This window comes from Aulostomus chinensis, chromosome 6 (genome assembly GCF_037954235.1).
Source record: "Aulostomus chinensis isolate RoL2024-O1b breed Wild chromosome 6, RoL_Achi_v1.0, whole genome shotgun sequence".
NCBI lineage: Eukaryota > Metazoa > Chordata > Actinopteri > Syngnathiformes > Aulostomidae > Aulostomus > Aulostomus chinensis.
In genome coordinates, this window is record NC_141325.1 from 16,166,783 (window position 1) to 16,187,920 (window position 21,138).

A 21,138-nucleotide genomic window follows, 5' to 3' on the forward strand; every position below is an offset into this window, starting at 1 on the left:
CAGGCGTCGACACAGATGGACCCAATGTTACTCCCTCTTCTACTGTCCACTCAATCTGTGCTGCTGAGTTGTGACATGTTGTACAACTGACATATTCGGCCGTGTGGAAAGCTCAGCAGTCACTCGTGACATTACTATTTTAGATGTTCACTGCCTATAACAGGGTGAAGTATGGAGAACGCCTTTGAATGTTGCAAAACATGTTCATCACTCTGAAAAATTTAAAGGACACTAAACATAAAGTGAAGTAAAACATGTATTTGTACTATGCTCTTAGGGTTAATGCTACTTAGAAAAACACATGGAAAAAGATACATTTTCTCTCTACCTCTTCAGACCAAAATTTATAACTAAACAAACATAAATGGATGAAGTTGTGGAAAGGAGTATTACACTTTAAAAAACGAAGGCAAATTTAGATAATATCACTTATTTACATGTGCAGACTTTACAGCAGGCTGGCAGCATGTGTAAAGTGTTGTCAAGTTCAATGTCTTTTCTATTCATATGAGTTTTCTTAAATTGCAGCTCACTGAGCTCTCAGGGTCACCATATAGGAAGCCTAAAACATCCAACGAGCAAAAAATGTACAAATACCAAGCTGTTCCTGAAAAGAACAACAGTTCCTCCGGACAAGAGGTGAAAAATGACTCCTACGCTAAAGAGCATAACACAACCTCATTTCTATGTCTTAAAACTCTTATAACTTTACATTTTTTATTTGTTGTGTCAGACTCTTTGACCGGCTGCACGAGCAGCTTTCACTTTATCCTCTTTACAAAGAAGATTCAGTAGGATAAAGTCAAATTCTTCATCAAATCCTGCTCTTACATAATAAAGGTGACCATGGGTTTAAAGAAAATCTGCTTATAAAACACATCTGCATTAGCATTTTTATCCACATGTGTATATTAAGAGTTGTTCCACTGGTATGAGCAGGGAGTTTGTGTGCATCAAAACAGATGGATGGAAATGAAACTAATGAATACCAAACACAAACTTAACAAGTGGAACATATTTCCTGTCGTCTTTGCTGCAGGTGCCTAACAAAGAACAAGCACATGAGGGGATTGGCAGTATATTAACTTTTTATGCTATCTATCTATCTATCTATCTATCTATCTGTCTATCTATCTATCTATCTATCTATCTATCTATCTATCTATCTATCTACCTGTCTGTCTGTCTGTCTGTCTGTCTATCTTTATATATGTGTAAAACTATAGCAGTTTCTGCATCTATCCTCTCAACCATAATTCCATTTTCAACACTGTGCATGCTGGTGATCATGGAGTGTAAATCCCCTGACAGCTACAAACACATGAAGTACAATTCTAAACTGAAGACCTCTATATTGCTGTTGAATATGGATGTTTTCAGTAGCACAGACTTTCATCCAGGCAGACATAATTTAGACATTAACTGGGTATTAATAGTGACAGTCATATAAAATGAAACTACAAGATTTTATGAGCACGGCTTGGTCGGTGCCAATTGGAGACAGGATTCAAATATAAATCCTCATATACTATGATGTTGCACATACTGTACACACACACACACACACACACACACACACACACACACACACATAGAGCAGTGCAACATAAGCAACATAAGAGATGTATTAAGTGCCTGCAGGGGGTTGAAGAGCCCTCATGACCATCCTACCTTATCAGCAACAGCTTCAGAGCAGTTTTGATGAGTGAGAAAGATAACATGATGGAGATGGTGACAGCATGAACGGGGTCAGCAAAAGAAAACAGCTCAAAAAACAATTCAGAGACTCGACAAAATTTTCATCATCCACCTTTGGCGTGTCTGCAAAGTCTTCAAACAGATACAGCGATGGCGCATCAATTGGAGCTTGTGCTCTTTATGCACATTTAAGGTTTCTTTTGCAAGGTGAAGGTATTTAAATCTCAAACTGGGGGATATGAACCCCTTCAGTCTGTTCTTCTGATTGGTTCTGACCCTGATCCATCTCACTCACAGAAACCAAAATGCACCAAATACCAACCAATCAGAGGTTGACTCGTTCCTTAGCTAGCTCAAATATGGATAAATGGTTGAAAAACTGTAAGTGGACACAATGTAGCTGAAGTCCCAACTGTCAACACCGTCTGCTCCCAGCATCCAGTGCCACAGCTAGCATGCACCATTACGGCCCGACAATAGCCTTATGTTGACAAACCATTATGAAACTGGCCTGCATCTGTAGTGGTTAAGTATGAAATTTAGTGTAAATAGTTTTGACTCTAGCAGCTCTGGGTGCACAAACACTGCATCGATGGACTCACAAATTTCATTGTCTGGCAAGAAATTCCTGTCTTTGTGTTGACTTTGAAATCTATTTTCTTTTGGTCTGAAATTACAGCTAGAGTTCTAACATTCACTTTAGAATAACTCAGGAGCTCAGTCTGTCTATGTTGATTCAACAAAATCTGTGTTACAATTGTTTGTCTCTTATTTATGTAAAAAATGTAATGCGTGAACCTAAAGCACATAGCAGCAGCCATCTTTGTAGTTTATCACACTCGTTCTCTGTCAACAGCAAGATTTATGAACAGACTTGCAATACATCAGCAGAAGAAGAACCTCCTCTTTTGGACTCTGCAGATAAGCTTAGGCCACTCACAGCAAATCCAGCAGATATATACACACACACACACACACACACACACACACACACACACACACACACACACATCTCTCTCCCTCTCTGTTGCTGGAGCTACACTGGTATAATAATAACTCCTCCTTTGATTGCAACCAGTGAACCACAAACATTACTTGGACCGCATACCAATTCATTGAGTTGGCCGTGGATCGGTTGGCACAAAGTGAATCATAAATCATCCTTTACCCGCTGCTGATCAAGTAAATCATGAATCCAGCTCTCTTGTGAACTAATATTTTATATATTCCTGCCAGTTGATGTCCATCAGCAGGTGATTTGTTACAAGCATTACTCTGTGTGGGCAGTGACTTTAGATGTCAGTCAAAGCTTTAAATAAAAAGAAAAAAAGACGGTAAAAATAATGTTGTGTCCTAATCCCCTCCTCCGCTTGGCTGTGTAATGTTGTCAAATGGGAAAAGGACAGTCAGAGGCTAATGTATTTCTGCCTGTCGGGAAATATCAAACTGTGTGCTTTACGGGAGGGTAAAGAGCCTTCATTAGAGTGTAACAAAATCCATCTCACGCCTTTCCTTTCCTTACAACGCTGGCTGAAACGGTCTGTCCTCTCCATCCGAGCGGTAAACTGTTGCAAGGTAATTCAGGTAACTGATGAAATACTGATGAAAGACACGGTAAAGTTTTATACATAGTTTTATATTTAAAAAAATAACATTAAAAGATGGGAGGATGGGATTTACCTGCATTTATACATAAGTTACCCATATGTGCCTCAAATGATATGTCATGTAAAATTATTCATGGATAAAGGTCAATTGAAGGTTTTAACAAACATTTATTGTAGTTTGCAAAAGAGAAGAATGCAAAGTATTGTTTTGAAAAACGTCACAACGTTTTAATGAGGCTAAAACCATGGTAGCGTGATGGCATTTGACTTTACATGAGCAATATAGAGAGATTTTATGGTTTTATGTTGTTTTACTTTTATATTTAAAAACTGAAAATTGGGCAAAATTCTCTTAAGTTGCTTGGAAGATTCCATCTGTGAAATTCCAGCAGTGTTTTGTGGACTAAAGAAATTTCATCCCACCTTCCAGCAGCATGAGGGTTAATAAATGATGACTGAATTTTCTTTTTTCGGTGACCTTTCACTTTGAGAAGATTTTTAAGCATATTTGTATGTACTTTCTATTCCCTAAACTTTCAATACAGACTTGGGTTGTAATACATTTGAATAGTATTATCAGTTATTTTTGTGTTGCATCATTACACGCTTTCAAAACATAAAGAGTGAAGACAACCAAAATGTGATGCATGACACTTATCTTCTTCTTCTCACCCACCATTTTCATTTTGCATGAGATTTTTTTTTGAGTTCAGTAGTGAGCATTTGTTGCTATGAGTTTATGATTTGGCTGCTACAAGACCCCCAAAAATCTTTTTTTTGTGGCATGAGACTGCATTTATTTTAGAATTTCTATCCAGACTACAGGGCAGCACGGTGGTGCAGTGGTCAGCACTGTTACCTCACAGCAAGAAGGTTCCGGGTTTGAGTCCCGGCTCCAGCACAGGATCTCTCTGTGTGAGTCTCCATGTTCTCCCTGTTCCTGTGTGGGTTCTCTCTGGTACTCCAGCTTCCTCCCACAGTCCAAAGACATCAAGAGGGGACGAGGCTGATTGATACTCTAAATTGACTGTAGGTGTGACTGTGAGTGTGAATGGTTGTCTGTCTCTATGTGTTGGCCCTGAGATGGACTTGACATTTGACCTGTCCAGGGTGAACCCTGCCTCTCGCCCAAAGGCTGCTGGGATAGGATCCAGCCATTTTATCCAGGATAAAATGAGAAGTTAAGTCATCATAAGGGACCCGTGAGGTGTTTTAGGCTAGCCAGGAGGAGAGTGTAATAGAAAGGCCCAGGTGGAGGGACTACAACGTCCCAGGGTGCCCCAGTCAGAGCTAGTCAGTGTGGCCTGGAGAAGGAACATTTGAGGGTTCCCCAACCCAGGACGGATGGATGGATAGATGGTTAATATTTATGAATCGATGGACTTGGAGTACTTATTTCTTTCTCAACTGGCGTAATGAGACAATAAACAGACATTAAAACCTGTCACTGTGGTACTTCCTGCTACATTTTCTCGAAGGCCACATTTCATGACGAACACAAGCACACGCAGAGTAAAACAATACCAGCCCCGTGCTGTCATAAAAATAAATCGTTCTTGTTTGTTTTTTTAGTCAAGGCTAGACTGCATCCATTAACACTGAGAAGAGGTTTCTAGACAGCATCACTTTGGGATTGTCAAATTAGGCTTTGTTGAATTGACACTAACCTATAGCCTACATTTAATCAGATAAAAGGGTTACAAAGTAAACTACTAATGGGCACACAGAGTGCATCAACTCCACCAAAGATATGTCAAGGGGTCTGATCAATTCCAAAACCAAATCGATTGTTCCTGAACCTATTTTCTATCATTTTACCATAATCCATCAACTGCATTCGAGTTATCTCACAAACATTCACACAAACAAACATCTGGGAACACATTACCTCCTTGGTGGAGGCAGTAAAACACAGGATGGTAATTCATCTTGTGTATATTATAGACAGGGGAGATGCATTCTATTGCAGATTGGACAGGCAATCTGATGAAATATGTGTCCCCATCTAACTTCAGCCAGGAAAGAAGACGCATTCTCATATTCTTCTTCTTGGATGTCTTTTCATGTATACAAATTACAGCTGTCATGACTGGCTCAGAAACCATGACAAAGAACAAGCAATGACACGAGTTACAGCGATGGCACATTTGTTCGCATCAGTAATACAATCATACAGGAACCAGTCAGTAAATCAATTGACTTGAATGGAGTGTTGCATGTATGGAGTAAATAGTCAAAGCAACACTGTATGGCAACAGGAAATCACACAATTTTTACACTCCGATAAACAAATCCATCTCAATTGGGTCAGAAACACCTTAAGACCTTGGTCATGGATTACTGAAAGACTGAGTTTTCATGAAAGGTATGCCGTGACTGTGGCTGGGAGGCTAATTTTGATGGTTCCTCAGAGAGGATTAACCCATTTTAACTGAACTCTAGATGGTCAGACCTTTTTCAGATGTAACACAACTGATTAGAGTCCCAGACTGGAGACATCTATTCAGAACGTCAGCTTATGTGTAAGTCGCATGTAAACAAACATTTGAAAATTAAACTGTGTTGTGAAGGAAACTCCAAGGCCAAAAGTATCTGGACCACACAGACCATTTGTGTCTCTTTATGATCTTCTTATCTGCAGCCACAAACATCGATTAATTGTTAAAAGAGAGATGACAAACTATGCGTTAATTTTATTCAATTAATTTCACAAACAACAACAAAAACAAGAAAGAATGCTGGGAATTAATATTGTCAGTATTTTATTCCACAGTTGCTGCCATGCCTGCGGTCTGACTAGGAAGTAAACAATGGATCTCAACAACGTTAACGTCGTCCCTTCCTCCTTGAGTCAAGTCAATTCTCCTCCCGTCAAGTGATCTGACAGATATGGTTATAAGAAGACAGGCTGAGCTGGTCACGCCTAAGTGATCTTGATTGATTTCAGTTGCAGCCTACACTCAATGTTACAGCTCTGGCGTCACTGACGGCATGAGTCCGTGCTGTCAATCAAAGTCCTGAGACAAGCCCTTCACTAAGTTTATGCCGCGAATCAATATAGCGTCACCGCTTCAGCTAAATGAAGACTTTGTAAGGAAGTGAATGAGACAGAGGGGAAATCTTTGTGATGAGATATTTTTAGTCTTATAGCGTTGAGGGTGGTGATGCTGACATGTTGGAGAAGGCAAATATATTTTTGGTTAACAGCAGGGGCCTCATGCAACAACAGAAGCGTTAGAGAGTCATTTGAGATAAGACACCGTGAAGTTATTTGTCAAAACTGAGAAGAAAGAAGATACACAAAGATCCATCATATGGACAGGAGAAGCTGAAACAAGTCTTACGATCATTTATTAGAAAAGAAAATGTGAGGATTACTTAAATTTCATACATGCATCACATATTTTAATTTGCAATACCGGTAGGAAAATTAACGAGCTATACAGTTATATGGAGTAATGTGAATAGTGCAGATGTGAAATATCTCTGTGCTCTTGTTTATTGCCTATGAAGTTATTCAAATTAAAACATATGAGCTGTAGCATGTTCAGCATATTTAATATTAAAAACCAAGGTCTGATTTGAAGGGTGGAACGATATTATGTAAGGAACATCAAGTTATATGTAACCGCTTCTTAAAATTACATTCAAAATGAAGTGAAAGTATCTTTTCGCCCCCATAATACAGACACAAGAGACATCCAGGGAGCACTTTCCCTACCACAGTTTAAAGAAAACTCATTCTTCACAGCGACCCACCACCAAGGTGCGAGATGGATCGGGTCGTCCCACTCTGAGAGGAATATATTCATGTGTAAAAAAAACATGTAATTTTTTGTTGCCGTCAAGAGACACTACAACTATATTTGTTCCAAAGTGTAATGTATTCTTCCTTGGCCTGTATTACTCCCCCTCCAACAAGTTTGATGAAAATCAGCCTCATAGTTTTTTGCATAATCCTGTTGCCAGTCAGATAAATGCCATTAAAAACCTAATCTCCCTTTGCCGCCTTCATTAAGATTTTTCACAAGGAATTAGACGAATAAATAAATACATGAAACATGAAGGGTCATGCCCAAAGAGAACACCAAAAAAACCTGGTTTGCAAGGGTTTTCATAGCTTAACCAAGTTCAAAGTTGTGGGAGACCGAATATGCAATGGCGGATTGAATTTGTTTTTAGTATTTTAATATGGCACAGTGCACCTATGCCAACACTTAAATCTAAACTTTATCAAGCAGGTGTTGATATCTGATGTCACTTTTATTCTCTGATTTTATACATTTTGTGATGTATTAGAAGGTGTCCTTGGGTGCTTTGAAAGGTGCCTATTATTATTATTTTTTGATCACCGCTATTGTTGTTACCGTTACACAACACAAAGCCTCTGTACGCCGCATATCTAATTTCAGTTCATGGATTACGTCAGTCATTTACAGCATCTGCAACAGAAATACACCTAAAGTTAGATTTGAAGTATTATTAAAGTTCGACAATTGTTCGCGTTGAATTTCCGCGTTGACACAAATGAGTCAGACCCTTCAAGTAGATGCTTTTCCATGGTACAGACTTGTCTCGGTTCTTCTTTGTTCTCCCTCAGTTTAGCTGGTCGTCGCAACAGCTCAGAGACTTTAAGACTTTTTCCTTTCATCCATTGATGATGCAGCCACAAGGAAGTGATGAATCTCTCTGATCAGATTTGCAGAGTCTCCCCCTCACCTGTAACAGTCAGCTCAGCATGTGGGAGAAAGAAAATCAAGCTACTGTCCCCATATTCCAAATCAACATGAGTCAATATACTACTGTGGGAAAGTACTGCGTAGAACACTCAGCTTAAAAAAGGCAAAAGTCCCTGTGAGTGAAAAGTCTCCTTAATAATTACAGCTCGTTTCTAGTTGAGTTTTCAGGTAAAAAAAGTGTGGCAGTAATATTTTGTTCATCATTTCCTATAATTTGCTATCATCCCCCAAACTGTCGTCTGATTCGTGTTATTACTGTTACTTCATTGATTTACATTTTACCACGGTGAAGATGTTGAAACGGTGAAAGGACAAACTGTACAACTTCAGTGCCTCTCATTTACATGGATGTATTGTGTCCAGGCCCAGATCTGAAAAATGTGTGCTGTGCTATAAAAAGGTTCATCTTTTTTTTTTTTTTTTTTAAATTTTTCCAGTTATAGTTACTGGTTGTGATGCAGCTGTTCTTCCGTCCATTGCTCTATCTGTCCATCTGTTCCCCTAACCGGTCAAGGCAGATGGCCGCCCACATAGAGCCAGAGTTTGCTGCAACATATCTGCCTGCCTGTCAAAAGGCAGCTCTCTTAAATCCATTTAAAGTGCACTCACTTGGCCTGCTTGCCTTACGCTGTGCTGAAACATAATTGCTCCCACTCCCCTGCTGGCCTGCTCTCACAGCGCTCCAGGCATGAGCCCACTTACGTCATAACTGAGCTGTATGAGTCAGATATTTGGTCAGGAATTCCATGGATCTGATTTCATATTTCATTATAGAAGTTGGAATTGAAAACTGTACCAAGAGCTGAAGAGATTACTGCCCTGTCCAAATGCTGGTACTACTCAAACAGACCAGACTTTAGGGGACAAATCTGCCTTGGCATGGTATGGATCACGTTAAAGAGCAGGTCTTAACCTACTTGCTTTGAAAACTGTCAGACAACTTTTGCTTTGACACTATATAATTAAAACTGACTTAACTTAATGAAGCTGATGAGGTGCAGCAGTCTGAGCTACACAAAGACACTGATGATCATATCTTTCGATGTGAGAATTTTACCACAATACACATCGCATCTGATTGATAGAAAATCTAATATGTACTAACCAAAACAAGCCTTCTCGTTGCAACAAATAATCCCCGAGAGTGTGATCTTTTTATTCAAACAAACAAAAGGCTGATCTTGAAAGAAAGTAGAATCAAAGTTTCTAAATCCTGTGCTTTATGACATTATTTTACACAGTACATACAGCAGTAAACTTGGATGGAACGGTGCATAATGTTAACACAATCTTAGCTCTACAGGTTTATTTGCCAGCTGGAAGACATCCACTTACTGTCAGGCAAATGAGAGAGACACCACTTCCAAACTCATTATGATCGGACAGCTGTTCCAGAGGGGACTTTACAAAATCAACAATCACTTCCTGGACAGCCGCTGCTGCGCCTCGTAACGGTGTCAAAAACAGAGCGCAAATTGGCATGTTCCACTACTACAGTCTTGGCAGTTTCTACATAAATCTTTATGGGAGTCAGTGAGAAAAAAAATTGTAAAAAAATTTGAGTTGATGAGGTTCTCAATTTGTAGTCTTGTAAAATAGAAACAATTTTCTTTTCTTTTTTTTTACCCCTGGGGCCACCTTGCCTGAAATGAATGCACATGACCCCGTATCCACCAAATGGCAAATGTTCTCCTGAGAGTTTGCAGCCTCATGTTTATTCCATCATGTTCCTGTGGCATGTAATGAATCAAGCAGCATTCCTTGACAACTAAATCTCATTAGGGGTATATTTGTTTGTCTGTTTGTGCGTGTGTGTGCGTGCGTGCGTGTGCGTGCGAAAGCAGTCTGGTGGGCTGGACTGGGATGAGAAAGAAAGAAAAGAGCTGAGTATCTTTCCAGCAGATGTGCATGATTTTCGTTGTCCAGTTCAGCCACAGCGCAGCCGCATGCATAATGCCCAGGTGGTGTGACCAAACCTCAGTGGACACACGTGTGAGCGAGAGAGATGACCAGACGCAGTCCACACACAAGCAAACACAGAGGAGAGCAGGATATTAGGGCACATACGTAACACTCTGAGTTGTGATTCTGCGTGTGTCAATGAGTGTCAATGAGAGTCTGCTCACCCAAGTATTTGTGTATGTACACTTGTTAGCTGTCAGTGTGTATATTTGTGCAGTATTTATCTCAATATGCAGCTTGACTTCTAATAAATCGTGTACAAAGTCAATACAAGTCCAGAATTTAGAGCTTCCTGATGAGAATTGTTGTCTTCTATGACTCTTCACCACTGCACATACCCACTCATACGCCGCTTATAAAAGACAGCTGATCCCTTCCCCAGTGAAAGTCAGCGAGGAGTTGCTTTTCTGTTTTTCTTCCCAGTGCGTCACATTAAACATCACAAACACAGTCTACACCAGGAAACAGTAAACAACCAGTGGAAATCAGCAAGGAGCATTTTGACAGTGTTTCTATGGTAACTATTTTATATTTTATGCTCCAGTCGAGGGCGGCACGGTGGTGCAGTGGTTTGCACTGTCGCCTCACAGCAAGAAGTTTCTGGGTTCAAGCCCCAGCTCCAGCATGGGATCTTTCTGTGTGGAGTCTCCATGTTCTCCCTGTTCCTGTGTGGGTTCTCTCTGGTACTCCAGCTTCCTCCCACAGTCCAAAGACATCAAGAGGGGACGAGGCTGATTGATACTCTAAACTGACCGTAGGTGTGACTGTGAGTGTGAATGGTTGTCTGTCTCTATGTGTTGGCCCTGTGATGGACTGGTGACCTGTCCAGGGTGAACCCCGCCTCTCGCCTGAAGGCTGCTGGGACTAAGCTATAGAAAATGGATGGATGCTCCAGTCTGTTTTAAAAACCCATAGCTGAGTGGCCAAAGCTAGAGTGCTGTTTGAACACAAACAGACAGACTGAGATGACAAATAAACAGAGAAGTTAGCAACTTTTCCACAAGCTTTAGTGAGCTCTTGTTGATGGTACAATCCTGACTGCTCATTGTGTGTTGGCCAGAGTTAATTAATCCTTCTTCGACTGTCTTCTGCGGGGTCTCCTCCACCAGTGAATGACCAACCCCTCTCTCATTACAGATACAAGGCAGATGTTAGTAGTGGTAGAATTTCTTTAGGCCTGTGGGAGAAGAACTTAAAAATGATACTTCATCCAAGTGTATTTTGTCTTTCAAATATGTGTCTTGAGCTCACAAAGACATTTTTCACCTCTTGCATTACTTCTTTGCAACCCCAGATGTCACAAAAATCCAGCCATGTTAAACTGGGAGCTAACAATCACTGGCAGCTAACAAAAGAGCAACTGTTGGAAAATGCCCTGACTATTCACTCTTGACATAAGCTCATTATGTTGTTTAACTATGAATAATAATCCATTACTTTTTGTCAATATAATTTGAATGAGAATAGCCTGAAAATTTCGGCCAACCAGCCAATTATATTCCCTGCTGGACCCAATGATTGCCACCAGATAACAGAAGAATAAGAGAAAATAGCAACCATCACAGAGGAAGATAAGGTGAGAAGTAATTACAAATCATTTTGTGTTCATTTTCAATTAAAACCTAAGCAGTCTTTGTTGCAAAGTTGCACTAACTCTAGCAAATGGCTCATAGAGTATGGTTTCTTTTTGAAGAATGAGATCATTTTGAGCTTCCCTCTTTAAAATTTAGCTGCTGGACACAATTCAAATTACTGTACATCAAGTACTGCAAGATGAAGCAATTAGTATCGTGTTCTTCTTATGTCATAATCATTTTTTCTGAATTAGCGCCCAATGTGACGAAGCGCAAGATACGTTATAAACGCGATGTTCTTGTCGTTTATAAAAAGGTATGGCGTGAGGCTCATTATTAAATGCACGTTCTTTTCCTTCTGACTGAAATCATTCCGACTGAGGGTTTTTCGAGACAGCAGTTTACATTTGATGGAAATGGTGATGATGTATCAATCTGGGCTGATGTTACATGCAACAACAGATTTAATCCAAACAGATGTGTGACGTGCGCAAAATGATGAATAAATCATGTGATTGATCAACTGCGCAGATGCTTTGGTCTGTATAGCGCAATAGTTCCTTTTATGTTTATCATGATTTAAAAAAATTTTTTTTGTCTAAAACAACTCCTTGTGATGTTTTGTCTCCAGTTTTTGGTGTTTTCTGAAAAACTTGAAAAAAATGACAGGCAATTATTTTAAGAAGGCGATTATATTCAGCTATATATAAATATATATATATATATATATATATATACATATACATATACATATACATATATGTATATATATTGTTGACCACCTTTTCGCGCACGCGAAGAAAGATCACCACCTATGTGTCAAGAGAGAGAGTGCAAAAATGCAGCTAGACTACACCCCGTTTCACAGTTTGAATCATACAATTCTGTTTTTTGGTTAATGGAAGGGATAAAACTACCTGAAACTAATTGAAATTTCATTCAGTTTAGGCCATCCATCCATCCATTTTCTTCCACTTATCCTGTTAAGGGTCACAGGGGGGTGGAGCCTATCCCAGCAGCTACAGGCGAGAGGCAGGGTTCACCCTGGACAGGTCACCAGTCCATCGCAGGGCCAACACATAGAGACAGACAACCATTCACACTCACAGTCACACCTACGGTCAATTTAGAGTATCAATCAGCCTCGTCCCCTCTTGATGTCTTTGGACTGTGGGAGGAAGCTGGAGTCCCAGAGAGAACCCACACAGGTACAGGGACATTTATGTGTTTGTATGGAGCATTTTTATTCTGAATGGGCTATTCAACTTTTTTCAGTTGAGGCATTTCAGAAGGCAAAAGTAGAGAAACAAATACATACACAATCAACATTTCAAAAAGGATCTCATTTTGCATTGTACAGTATGCAGGTCTTTTTCTCCACCCTAGAACTCTAACATCGGGTGATTTTCACCCACACAATTCTTGTCATGTGAGTCTAGCCATTTAAGTTCCCAGCTCCATTATTGTTTTGTTTAGAAATTTCTCATTTATGATTACATGATTTTTTTATATAATTTTGGAGCCTTTTCTAGGGTCCTCCATGGTACCTATTTTATGTGACACAGCATATTGAGAAATGAAACAGGAGTACTTGAATTCGGCATACACTGTTGTACTTAAATATATTTTGATGAAAACTATATTTTATCAGGAATATTATATCGGGTGAAATATACCCGACGTTAGTGATGCTGCTACTAATTTTAACATTGGTATTCTAAGGTTAAGGCTCATTATCTCTACAGGTGTCTTTCTTCCCCTTCTCTGCTGGCTTTTGCTAATTGTTGCCTCTCCTTTTGATGTAAACAACATTATATATCATTATGCAAATGTGCACTTAGGAATTTTTTTTTTTTTTGCCGTACAGCAGTGTCAGAGGTTTCTGGGTTCTAGCAGTCAAGAAGCAAATGCCAGCAAATTCATCAACATGCAGGAGTTGTGTTCAACTTCAGAGGAAGGAAAGTGGTGCCCTCCAAACTACTGTCACAGTTGGGCCTAATTTACCGGAAGCTAAATCCCTCTCGAGCTGCAGATTTAATGAGGGCATGGTAGGGCACTTTTCAACCGCTGACGTCGGAGCTCTTTGTAGAACGCATTTTGTAACGGGACTCATTGCCTGATGCTAAATTGTAGTGGATCTTGAAGAGTGATGGGAGAGTCCTTGCCAGTGATGACAAATGGACAATTTAGTGACTTGGGTAGATCCATTCGGTCATAAATACACACAAGCTCACTTTCAACTGACAATTATTTCAAATGATATTGATCGCAGACATCAAGTATTTTTCAAGCTACATGCAGTTTGTCTCTGGTAGTTATGATCGTCATCTATTAAACATTTGCCATCATATATAATCTAATATAAAACTGTTACAAGATAATTCAAAATATCAACTTTTAAGGAGCTGTGCAGGCAGCTCTGCTTGTTTTTATCTGGCAATTAATTTCCGAGATAATCAAGTGAACTTTTTAATGGCTATTTATTTTAAGAAGCAAGACACTTTTATTTAGCCAACACTTAATCCACTTATTTTTTAAATAAAACTAAGGAGATGGGTGGTATTCATTGGACAGTGACCAAATGTGCTGCTGCAGGATCGTATTACTTGCTCGGAAAGACTCAAACGTACGTTTTAGAATAAATCCCCACCTGATGAGCTGGTTAAGAACCACCAGCTTGAATTCATGAACAAATTTATTTAAGTTTTAGTTTCACATCTTATCAATTAGTTTGATTCCTAAGTGCTTTACTCGAGGGGATACAGGCCCAAGGAATAATTAGGCAAGGCCGAGCCCTCATTTTCCGAAGGCACAGAAATTTTTCATGCTTGCAGGATCAGTTAGGAAACTTTTATGCAGCAAAATCATTAACAAAATCTGCAGTTGTCTGAGAGCTGCGCGGGGCCACAACCACAAATTATTTTGCGGTCTGCAGTCATTTTCCTAAGGTAAGTGTTGTCATGTTATTTGTATCTCTCTGGGTCCCTTTACTCTTCTACAGCCTTCTTTCTGTGTTCATTTTGTTCTCATTTGTATATCTTTCCTGAACATCTACAGATAAAAACCAAAAGAGAGAGGGAAACACTAGAAAAATGGAGGAATAAACCCCTCACCCACCTGATGATGGCCTGATGAGTTCTCTCCCCAGTAGTGGATCAGTGCCGACTCCAGACTTTCTGAACAACAGAGGATGCCAAGTTGATACTTTGGGGTGAGCGAAAGACATCTTAATTGAACATTAGTGGTTGTTTTTTTAATTTTGTTTTTCTTAATGCTGCCCAAAGTTACTGCTTGTTGTGATAACCTACGGTTAAAACAATCTCGGCATCAGGACATAATTGACATTATCATGATATCCGTCCACTAGAGGTGTCCACTGCTGCAATAACACAGCCAAACCCTCCACTGTGGAGATGTGGTTGTGTGCAGACGCCCAGCTATAAGCTAAGCTACTGGGATCTTGAGTAAAGGGTCGGAGGTTTTGTAAATTGGTACAAAGCTAAAAACATTTATTTCTCTTTTAAACGTGCAAAACACTGTAATTAACTGTCCAAATCTGCATATATGAATAGAGGTCTGGAACAAATATCCCTTATATCTTTATTTATTTATCACATATATTGCTATTTTAGAACAAAATGACAGATTAGCAACATTAGGGATTGTCAATTACCATCATGTAATCTAAGTTAACAATGAATGCTGACAAGCCAAACATCTCAATTCGAGCGTTAACTGAAAGCCTAAACCATCTGTATTGTTTAACTTTCAGGTCAATGCAGCAGACACATGGAAGTATGATGACAGTGAGGTTCCTTCATGTGAAATTAGGAAAAAAGGCAGAAAGATGATCCTTACTTCGGGCCTTCGGCTGCACCCATGCCATTTGGGCTAAGCTTGTGTGTGACTTCTCCATGTCTTTCAGGAACTTTTTTTTTTTTTTTTTTTTTAATTTCACCGCCACAGTCTACATGTTCATCAGATGAAGGCACCTGGCATCTTTCCAGAAGCAGCCCTCACCGCTTAAGTCCAGGAAGAGGTAGGAAGTTGAGCTACTCTACACATAATTCCGGGTTCAACAACGGAAAACACTGACTGGTGAGTAATATTATAATTTGACACGTAGAGACCACAATTCAAACAAAGTTTTTTGTTTTGTTTTTTTAATTCCATCTTTTCTTTGTCGGAGTGCAGAAAAACTGACTTGAAACTTTGAAAAAAAATAGTTCATAATTATTTGTATGTTTATTTTTAAAGATTGTCTGGCATCTTTTTAAAGTTTAAAGTTGAGTCCCCACAGGATTTCATTCACATGTAAACTTAAAAAAGACAAATACAAAACCTACAACAAAGTATGTCATTACCAACACAGCAGTGAATGCTGGTGTTTTTTTTGGTTGTTTCTTTTACAGAAACAAACACCCAAAGTGAAAATGGAATAATGTACCTACATTTGGAGGAGGAGGAGGAGGAGGAGGATGAAGAGATGGACAAGGCCTGTACCAAAACCCCAATCTAGAGGGGCAGGTGCTGCTTTTAGTCTGGCCTCTCTTCTGAAACCTGCCCGGCATGGTGGGATCCCTGCCGGGACGGTCTTCAGAGTCATGGAGAACCACAAGCCCCCCCACCGCGGCAAGGTAACAGCACATAGGGGAGGAAAAAAAGGCCGTGGCCACGTGCCTCAGGCCATGTAGGGTCCCAGTCTTGTCCATCATCCTCTCAATCAGCATTCCAAAGTTCCTGCAAGACACATTCAAAACACAATTAGCTGTCATATCTGTATTACTGTTGATGACTTTTGTTGGCAACAATAAATTCAGATTTTCATTTCATGATTTTCAAGTCACTTCACACCTTTTCTTGCTGAATGATGTTGAACTTGCTTGAAGAAACGGATGAAGGTTGTCTTCACTGCTGCTCATCTGCCAGCTCAATCCCCGTTGCTCTCACTTGATGAATCGTTCACAATCTGATGAGAAGGAAGGATATCAGGATGTGGCCCCAGTTCAACAGACATTTTATTGGCCATTCATTCTTCATGTGGTAGCATGATATTACCTCTATGACTGTGAGTGTGCTGCTGGGGTGGGAGGTCCAGGATGTAGGATCCATGAATGTGAGTTTACCTGCAAAGATGCAAGTTCAGTGTTCTGTTATATGACTCTACAGAACCTCTTCAGTGTGTGTGTGTGTGTGTGTGTGTGTGTGTGTGTGTGTGTGTGTGTGTGTGTGTGTGTGTGTGTGTGTGTGTGTGTGTGTGTGTGTGTGTGTGTGTGTTGCTGTAATGGAGCTGGACTTCTTCCACGTGATGCTGATATAAATTCCATGGCATCTGATTGGTCCACATTGGGAATGACTTCTCGTCATCAGTAGTGGTTACCATCTTGGTACAGGCTGCTCCTCTGAGGGAAGAGTGGAAGCAAATGATGAAGTTGAGCCTGAGTTCTGGAGACAACAGCAGGGGTCGACATTATTTTGAGTAAATAAAACAAATTTACACTTAAACATGAACTCACACTCATCTGTTCTGGAACTCACTGTTCAGAAACAGCAGAAACATGATTCACTTCCATTCACATGATGCTGGACGTCTAAAGCTTCTTGGTCACCAGACGCAGCAGGCAGAACATCTCAACATCCAGTTCTGGTGGAAGCGCAACTCAAATTATTGTAATGAACCAAAAATACCTAAAGCTTGGTGTGATCTATTTGTCTGGAGCGTTAATATATATAGATAAAAAAACATCATTCTCATAAAAATGTACAGCAGATAGATGCTCACTTACCTGTCAGCAGGGTGGAACGCTCTTCCCAGATCGTCATGGCATCCTGGTAGTCCTCCTCCATGATGAGGCAGCATCCATGCATCTATTGATCCTATGTTCAGGATCTCTCTGGCACCGCAGCACCCGCCTTCCCTGCTCTAAGCACCCTGTGGATTTCCCCTTGTCTGATTTTTGGCCTGGACTTTGTTTATATTTGATCATTGAGGATAAATGTTCATGTTCTGTTTTTAATGAATTGGAGGTTAGTCCTTTACTGCAGGTCTTAAGCAACAGCAAAACACAGCAGTAATTTCACGAAACCTTCTGTAAATCCTCCTGACCACTGAAATGCGACTGGAGCGGTGCCTTCCATCTGAAGATAAGGCGCCATTGTCCTCCTCTTGCAACTGGGGGTCGTTGTCTTCATGTCTTCCATCTGAGGACGAGGTGACTGTATCTTTCTGTTGATTGTCTGAGGATGAGGGGCCTTCGTCTTCATCTTTGAATCTGTCATTGTTGTCTTCAACTGAAGACCAGGAGTCGTCTCCATCTGAAGACCAGGAGTCGTTGTCCTCAGCTGAAGCCCAGTAATCACTGTCTTCATCTATTCCATTAAATGAGGTGCCTTTGTCTTCATGGATTCCATCTGAAGATGAGGTGCCTTCATCTTCATCTTTAAAGCAGACGTTAGTTTCCCCAGTTGAAGACCAGGAGATGTTAATTTCAAAAGAATCCCAGGAGTTGTTGTCTTCAGCTGAAGCCCAGTAGGTACTGTCGTCATCTGAAAACCAGAGGTTTTCACTTTCTGAATAGGGGGATTTGTCTCCATTCACATGGTTGTCTGCAAGGGAAGGTTGTTTGGTGATACTGACACCAGAATCCAGCGAAGATCTGCAGGTTGCCATGGTGTTAACATTATCTTCTGTCCTGTCCTGTCCTGTGCAGATGTCCATCATTTGCTGAGCAGTGGTTAAATAGGAGCTGATATCAGTGGATTTGGTCAGGTGGCTCAATTTAAAAAACGGGTGCTGCAGAGCTTCATGGGGAGAGAGTCTTGCATCCCCATCAATACATAGAAGCCCCTTTAGCAGGTCCACAAAGACCAACCTGTCCTGGAACTCTGCTGCCTCTCCTTTGGGGTGAATGTAGACCAGGCCATCTAATGAGCTGGGAAGGTCAAAGAAAGCCACCCTCTCCTTGGGCACCACACCGTGGGCTTCAGCATACTCGCTGGGGGTCTTCAGCCTCCACTTTGTTCCACTGGGAGTGTCCACCTCATTGAAGAAGTGATGGGTATACACTCCATCATTAAGTAAGTGATCCTCGGGCTGGCCCAGCAACTCAGTCAGGCACTTCATTGACTGGTAGCTGCAGTCAACAGGAAATAGATTGTCTGCCAGGAACAGGAAGGCCAGGAAGCAGCCAACCCCCCAGACATCAATGGCCTCGCTGAATGGAAGACCGAGGGTAACTTCTGGTGCCCTGGAGCCAACTGGCTGAACGTATAGTCCCACCTTAACTTCTGAGGCTGGGATGGCCTCTCCAAAGTCAATAAGTTTGACCCTGAGGGGCTGCTCGTGCCGATCAACCACCATGATATTGTCCGGTTTTATATCAGTGTGCAGGACACCCAGACCCTTCAGGGCGTCTAGAGCAACAAGCAGCTGGTGTGCAACAGGACGAATTTGGTTTAGAGACAGGGGGGTCCAACCTTGCTGCTCAAGGAGGTCAAAGAAATTCTTGTCGAGCATCTCAAATGCAAAACATGTATGTCCCATATAAATGAACTTCTCATAGAAGTGGATGACGTTGGCACGGGCGGGGTCCAGGTCCTGAATCATCCCCAGCATCCTCATCTCCTTCTCCATGTCTTTCAGGAACTTGTTATTTTTCTTTAACATTTTCACTGCCACAGTCTGCATGTTCATCAAATTCAGGCACCTGGCCACTTTCCCAAAGCAGCCCTCGCCAATGAACTCCAGGATGAGGTAGGAAGCTGAGTTGCTCTGGAGAGTTTGTCCTGCCTGGATCTCTGTTATGGAGAGATATTGGGTCAGCTGATACACATGAACACACTCTTGAAATTTAAAATTGTATGTCATGATAAGTTCACATGGAGATGACAAATGTGTTTAATACAGTTTTTTTCATTCATGAAAGAGGTATCCAGTCTTCTCTTTGGATTTTAACAAGATTATACAATTAACTTGGTTGAAGGGTCAAGTATGTTCCAAGCAAGAACTCATTACATTTCCCAAGGATGACACATTTTTCTCTTGTTGACATTGTGAGACATTTAACCATCAGTATGATTAGACACTGTAATTATGTCTGTTTAACTGGGCACAGCAACAAATATCAGTTCTCATGGACACGGTTTAAGTAGTTGCCTTCTACCACATGTTACAACAGACATTTTGCTCCATGAGCATCAGACTCCATTGTTGGTGAGACAAGGATTTTTTTAGGACAACACAAACAAATAATTAGAATTACAGTGTTCAGCAATTATGTCTTTCTCAGTATGTACAAAAAGAAGGTGACAGCAGAGTCAGAAATAAAGCTGATGTTCTCATCTGGATTCACATTTCAAACATAAACAGTTATCACCATGGTAACCTTCAATTGAAGCTAACCTACTTACTGATCGGACTGCTAAGGTGTTTAGCTTGGCTTGTTTAGCTTAAACTTTACAGAAACTCAAATTATTAAAATTAGAGTGTTTGGAGGTTTCCTCTCTCTCAGGATATAAAAAAGGAGGAAACTTGCAGTTACGATCTATGCGTAATAAACCCGATTCTCTCATCTGAAGTCACCTTTCAAACAAACAATTGTCATCACCATAGCAACCTGCCATTGAAGCTAACCACATAGCTAAAGAAACTTTAATGACGTTTCTGTCTGTGTAATTTCAACTTTTGACCCTTTTCATAGATAAAACACATTGTTTCATGTGTGTCTTAATTTGAGAAATGAGTTAACATCAATAAAAGTTTCATAAAAATGTCAAAAATGTCATCAGTATTGTCTGAACATTCACAGGAAACATTATAAGAACATTGATGGAGGTCTGAGTTCTTAAGAGTGCCCTTACATGATTATTTTATTTTAAACACATCAGAAAAGAGATTATAAATCAGAGGTAAACACAGAAATTATGAAGTAACCAACGAAAGCCTTTACATATCAAACATTTGAAATTAATTCTGAACACCATTTTCAAGAATTGTGCAGTGAATAAAACTTGTACAAAAGTGATCCAAGGCGACCGTGGAAGTTTATTTCAATGAAACATTTCAGAGTTGAGGCATGTTGTCATCCATTCAGCATCTTTCACTCTTACCTGAAGTGTTGGAGCTGTTGGGTGAAGCCATTCCTAAAGTTAAATCTTCCCAGTAAACCTAAATCAAGGTCAGAAATGAATTCTCAAGTCTGATTCTTGACAGTTTACTCAAATAAAGTGTTATAAATCTGCCTGTAAACTTTTGAATGCGTGAGACAAAAAGATTCTGCCTCAACACATCCAAGTCTTAAGACAGATTGATTCAAAATAGTGAATATGCTCACTTATTGAGGAAGACAGGAAGGGGAGGGGCATTACCCTGGCAACCGGCATTCAATGGCCAATCACAAACATGGAGAGGTGGTGAGTCATAGTGCATCAAAGGACATGAAGAATTATTGTGGTGAGTGAGGAATTCTGGGTAATGGAGTTTCACTATTTGTATTTTTTCAAATTGGATTGATTCCATTGATCCCTCAAATGCTACCACAGATTGACTGTGTGTGTGTG

General features: G+C 40.3%; 1 protein-coding gene and 1 long non-coding RNA gene across 2 annotated transcripts; both read right to left on the bottom strand.

Annotated features, from left to right (window-relative positions):
* Positions 1–16,270: 16,270 nt before the first annotated feature.
* On the bottom strand, positions 16,271–16,913 carry LOC147260290 (uncharacterized). Its single transcript, XR_015116279.1, has 3 exons — positions 16,639–16,913; positions 16,435–16,549; positions 16,271–16,320 (listed from the first exon to the last, which is right to left on the bottom strand). It is a non-coding gene; the product is annotated as an uncharacterized LOC147260290 (long non-coding RNA).
* Positions 16,914–17,608: 695 nt separating this feature from the next.
* Positions 17,609–20,853, bottom strand: LOC147260291 (homeodomain-interacting protein kinase 2-like). Its single transcript, XM_086205220.1, has 2 exons — positions 20,689–20,853; positions 17,609–19,377 (listed from the first exon to the last, which is right to left on the bottom strand). The coding sequence occupies exons 1-2, from the start codon at positions 20,717–20,719 to the stop codon at positions 17,609–17,611; spliced, it is 1,800 nt and encodes a 599-aa protein (XP_086061346.1). The 5' UTR covers positions 20,720–20,853.
* Between the last annotated feature and the right edge of the window lie 285 nt (positions 20,854–21,138).

Bases quoted from the DNA above. Each gene is read 5' to 3' on its own strand.
- LOC147260291 (XM_086205220.1), bottom strand. From the start codon at position 20,719: ATGGCTTCACCCAACAGCTCCAACACTTCAG. The intron at 19,378-20,688 runs GTAAGAGTGAAA...TCTCCATAACAG, and splicing joins CAACAGCTCCAACACTTCAG to AGATCCAGGCAGGACAAACT.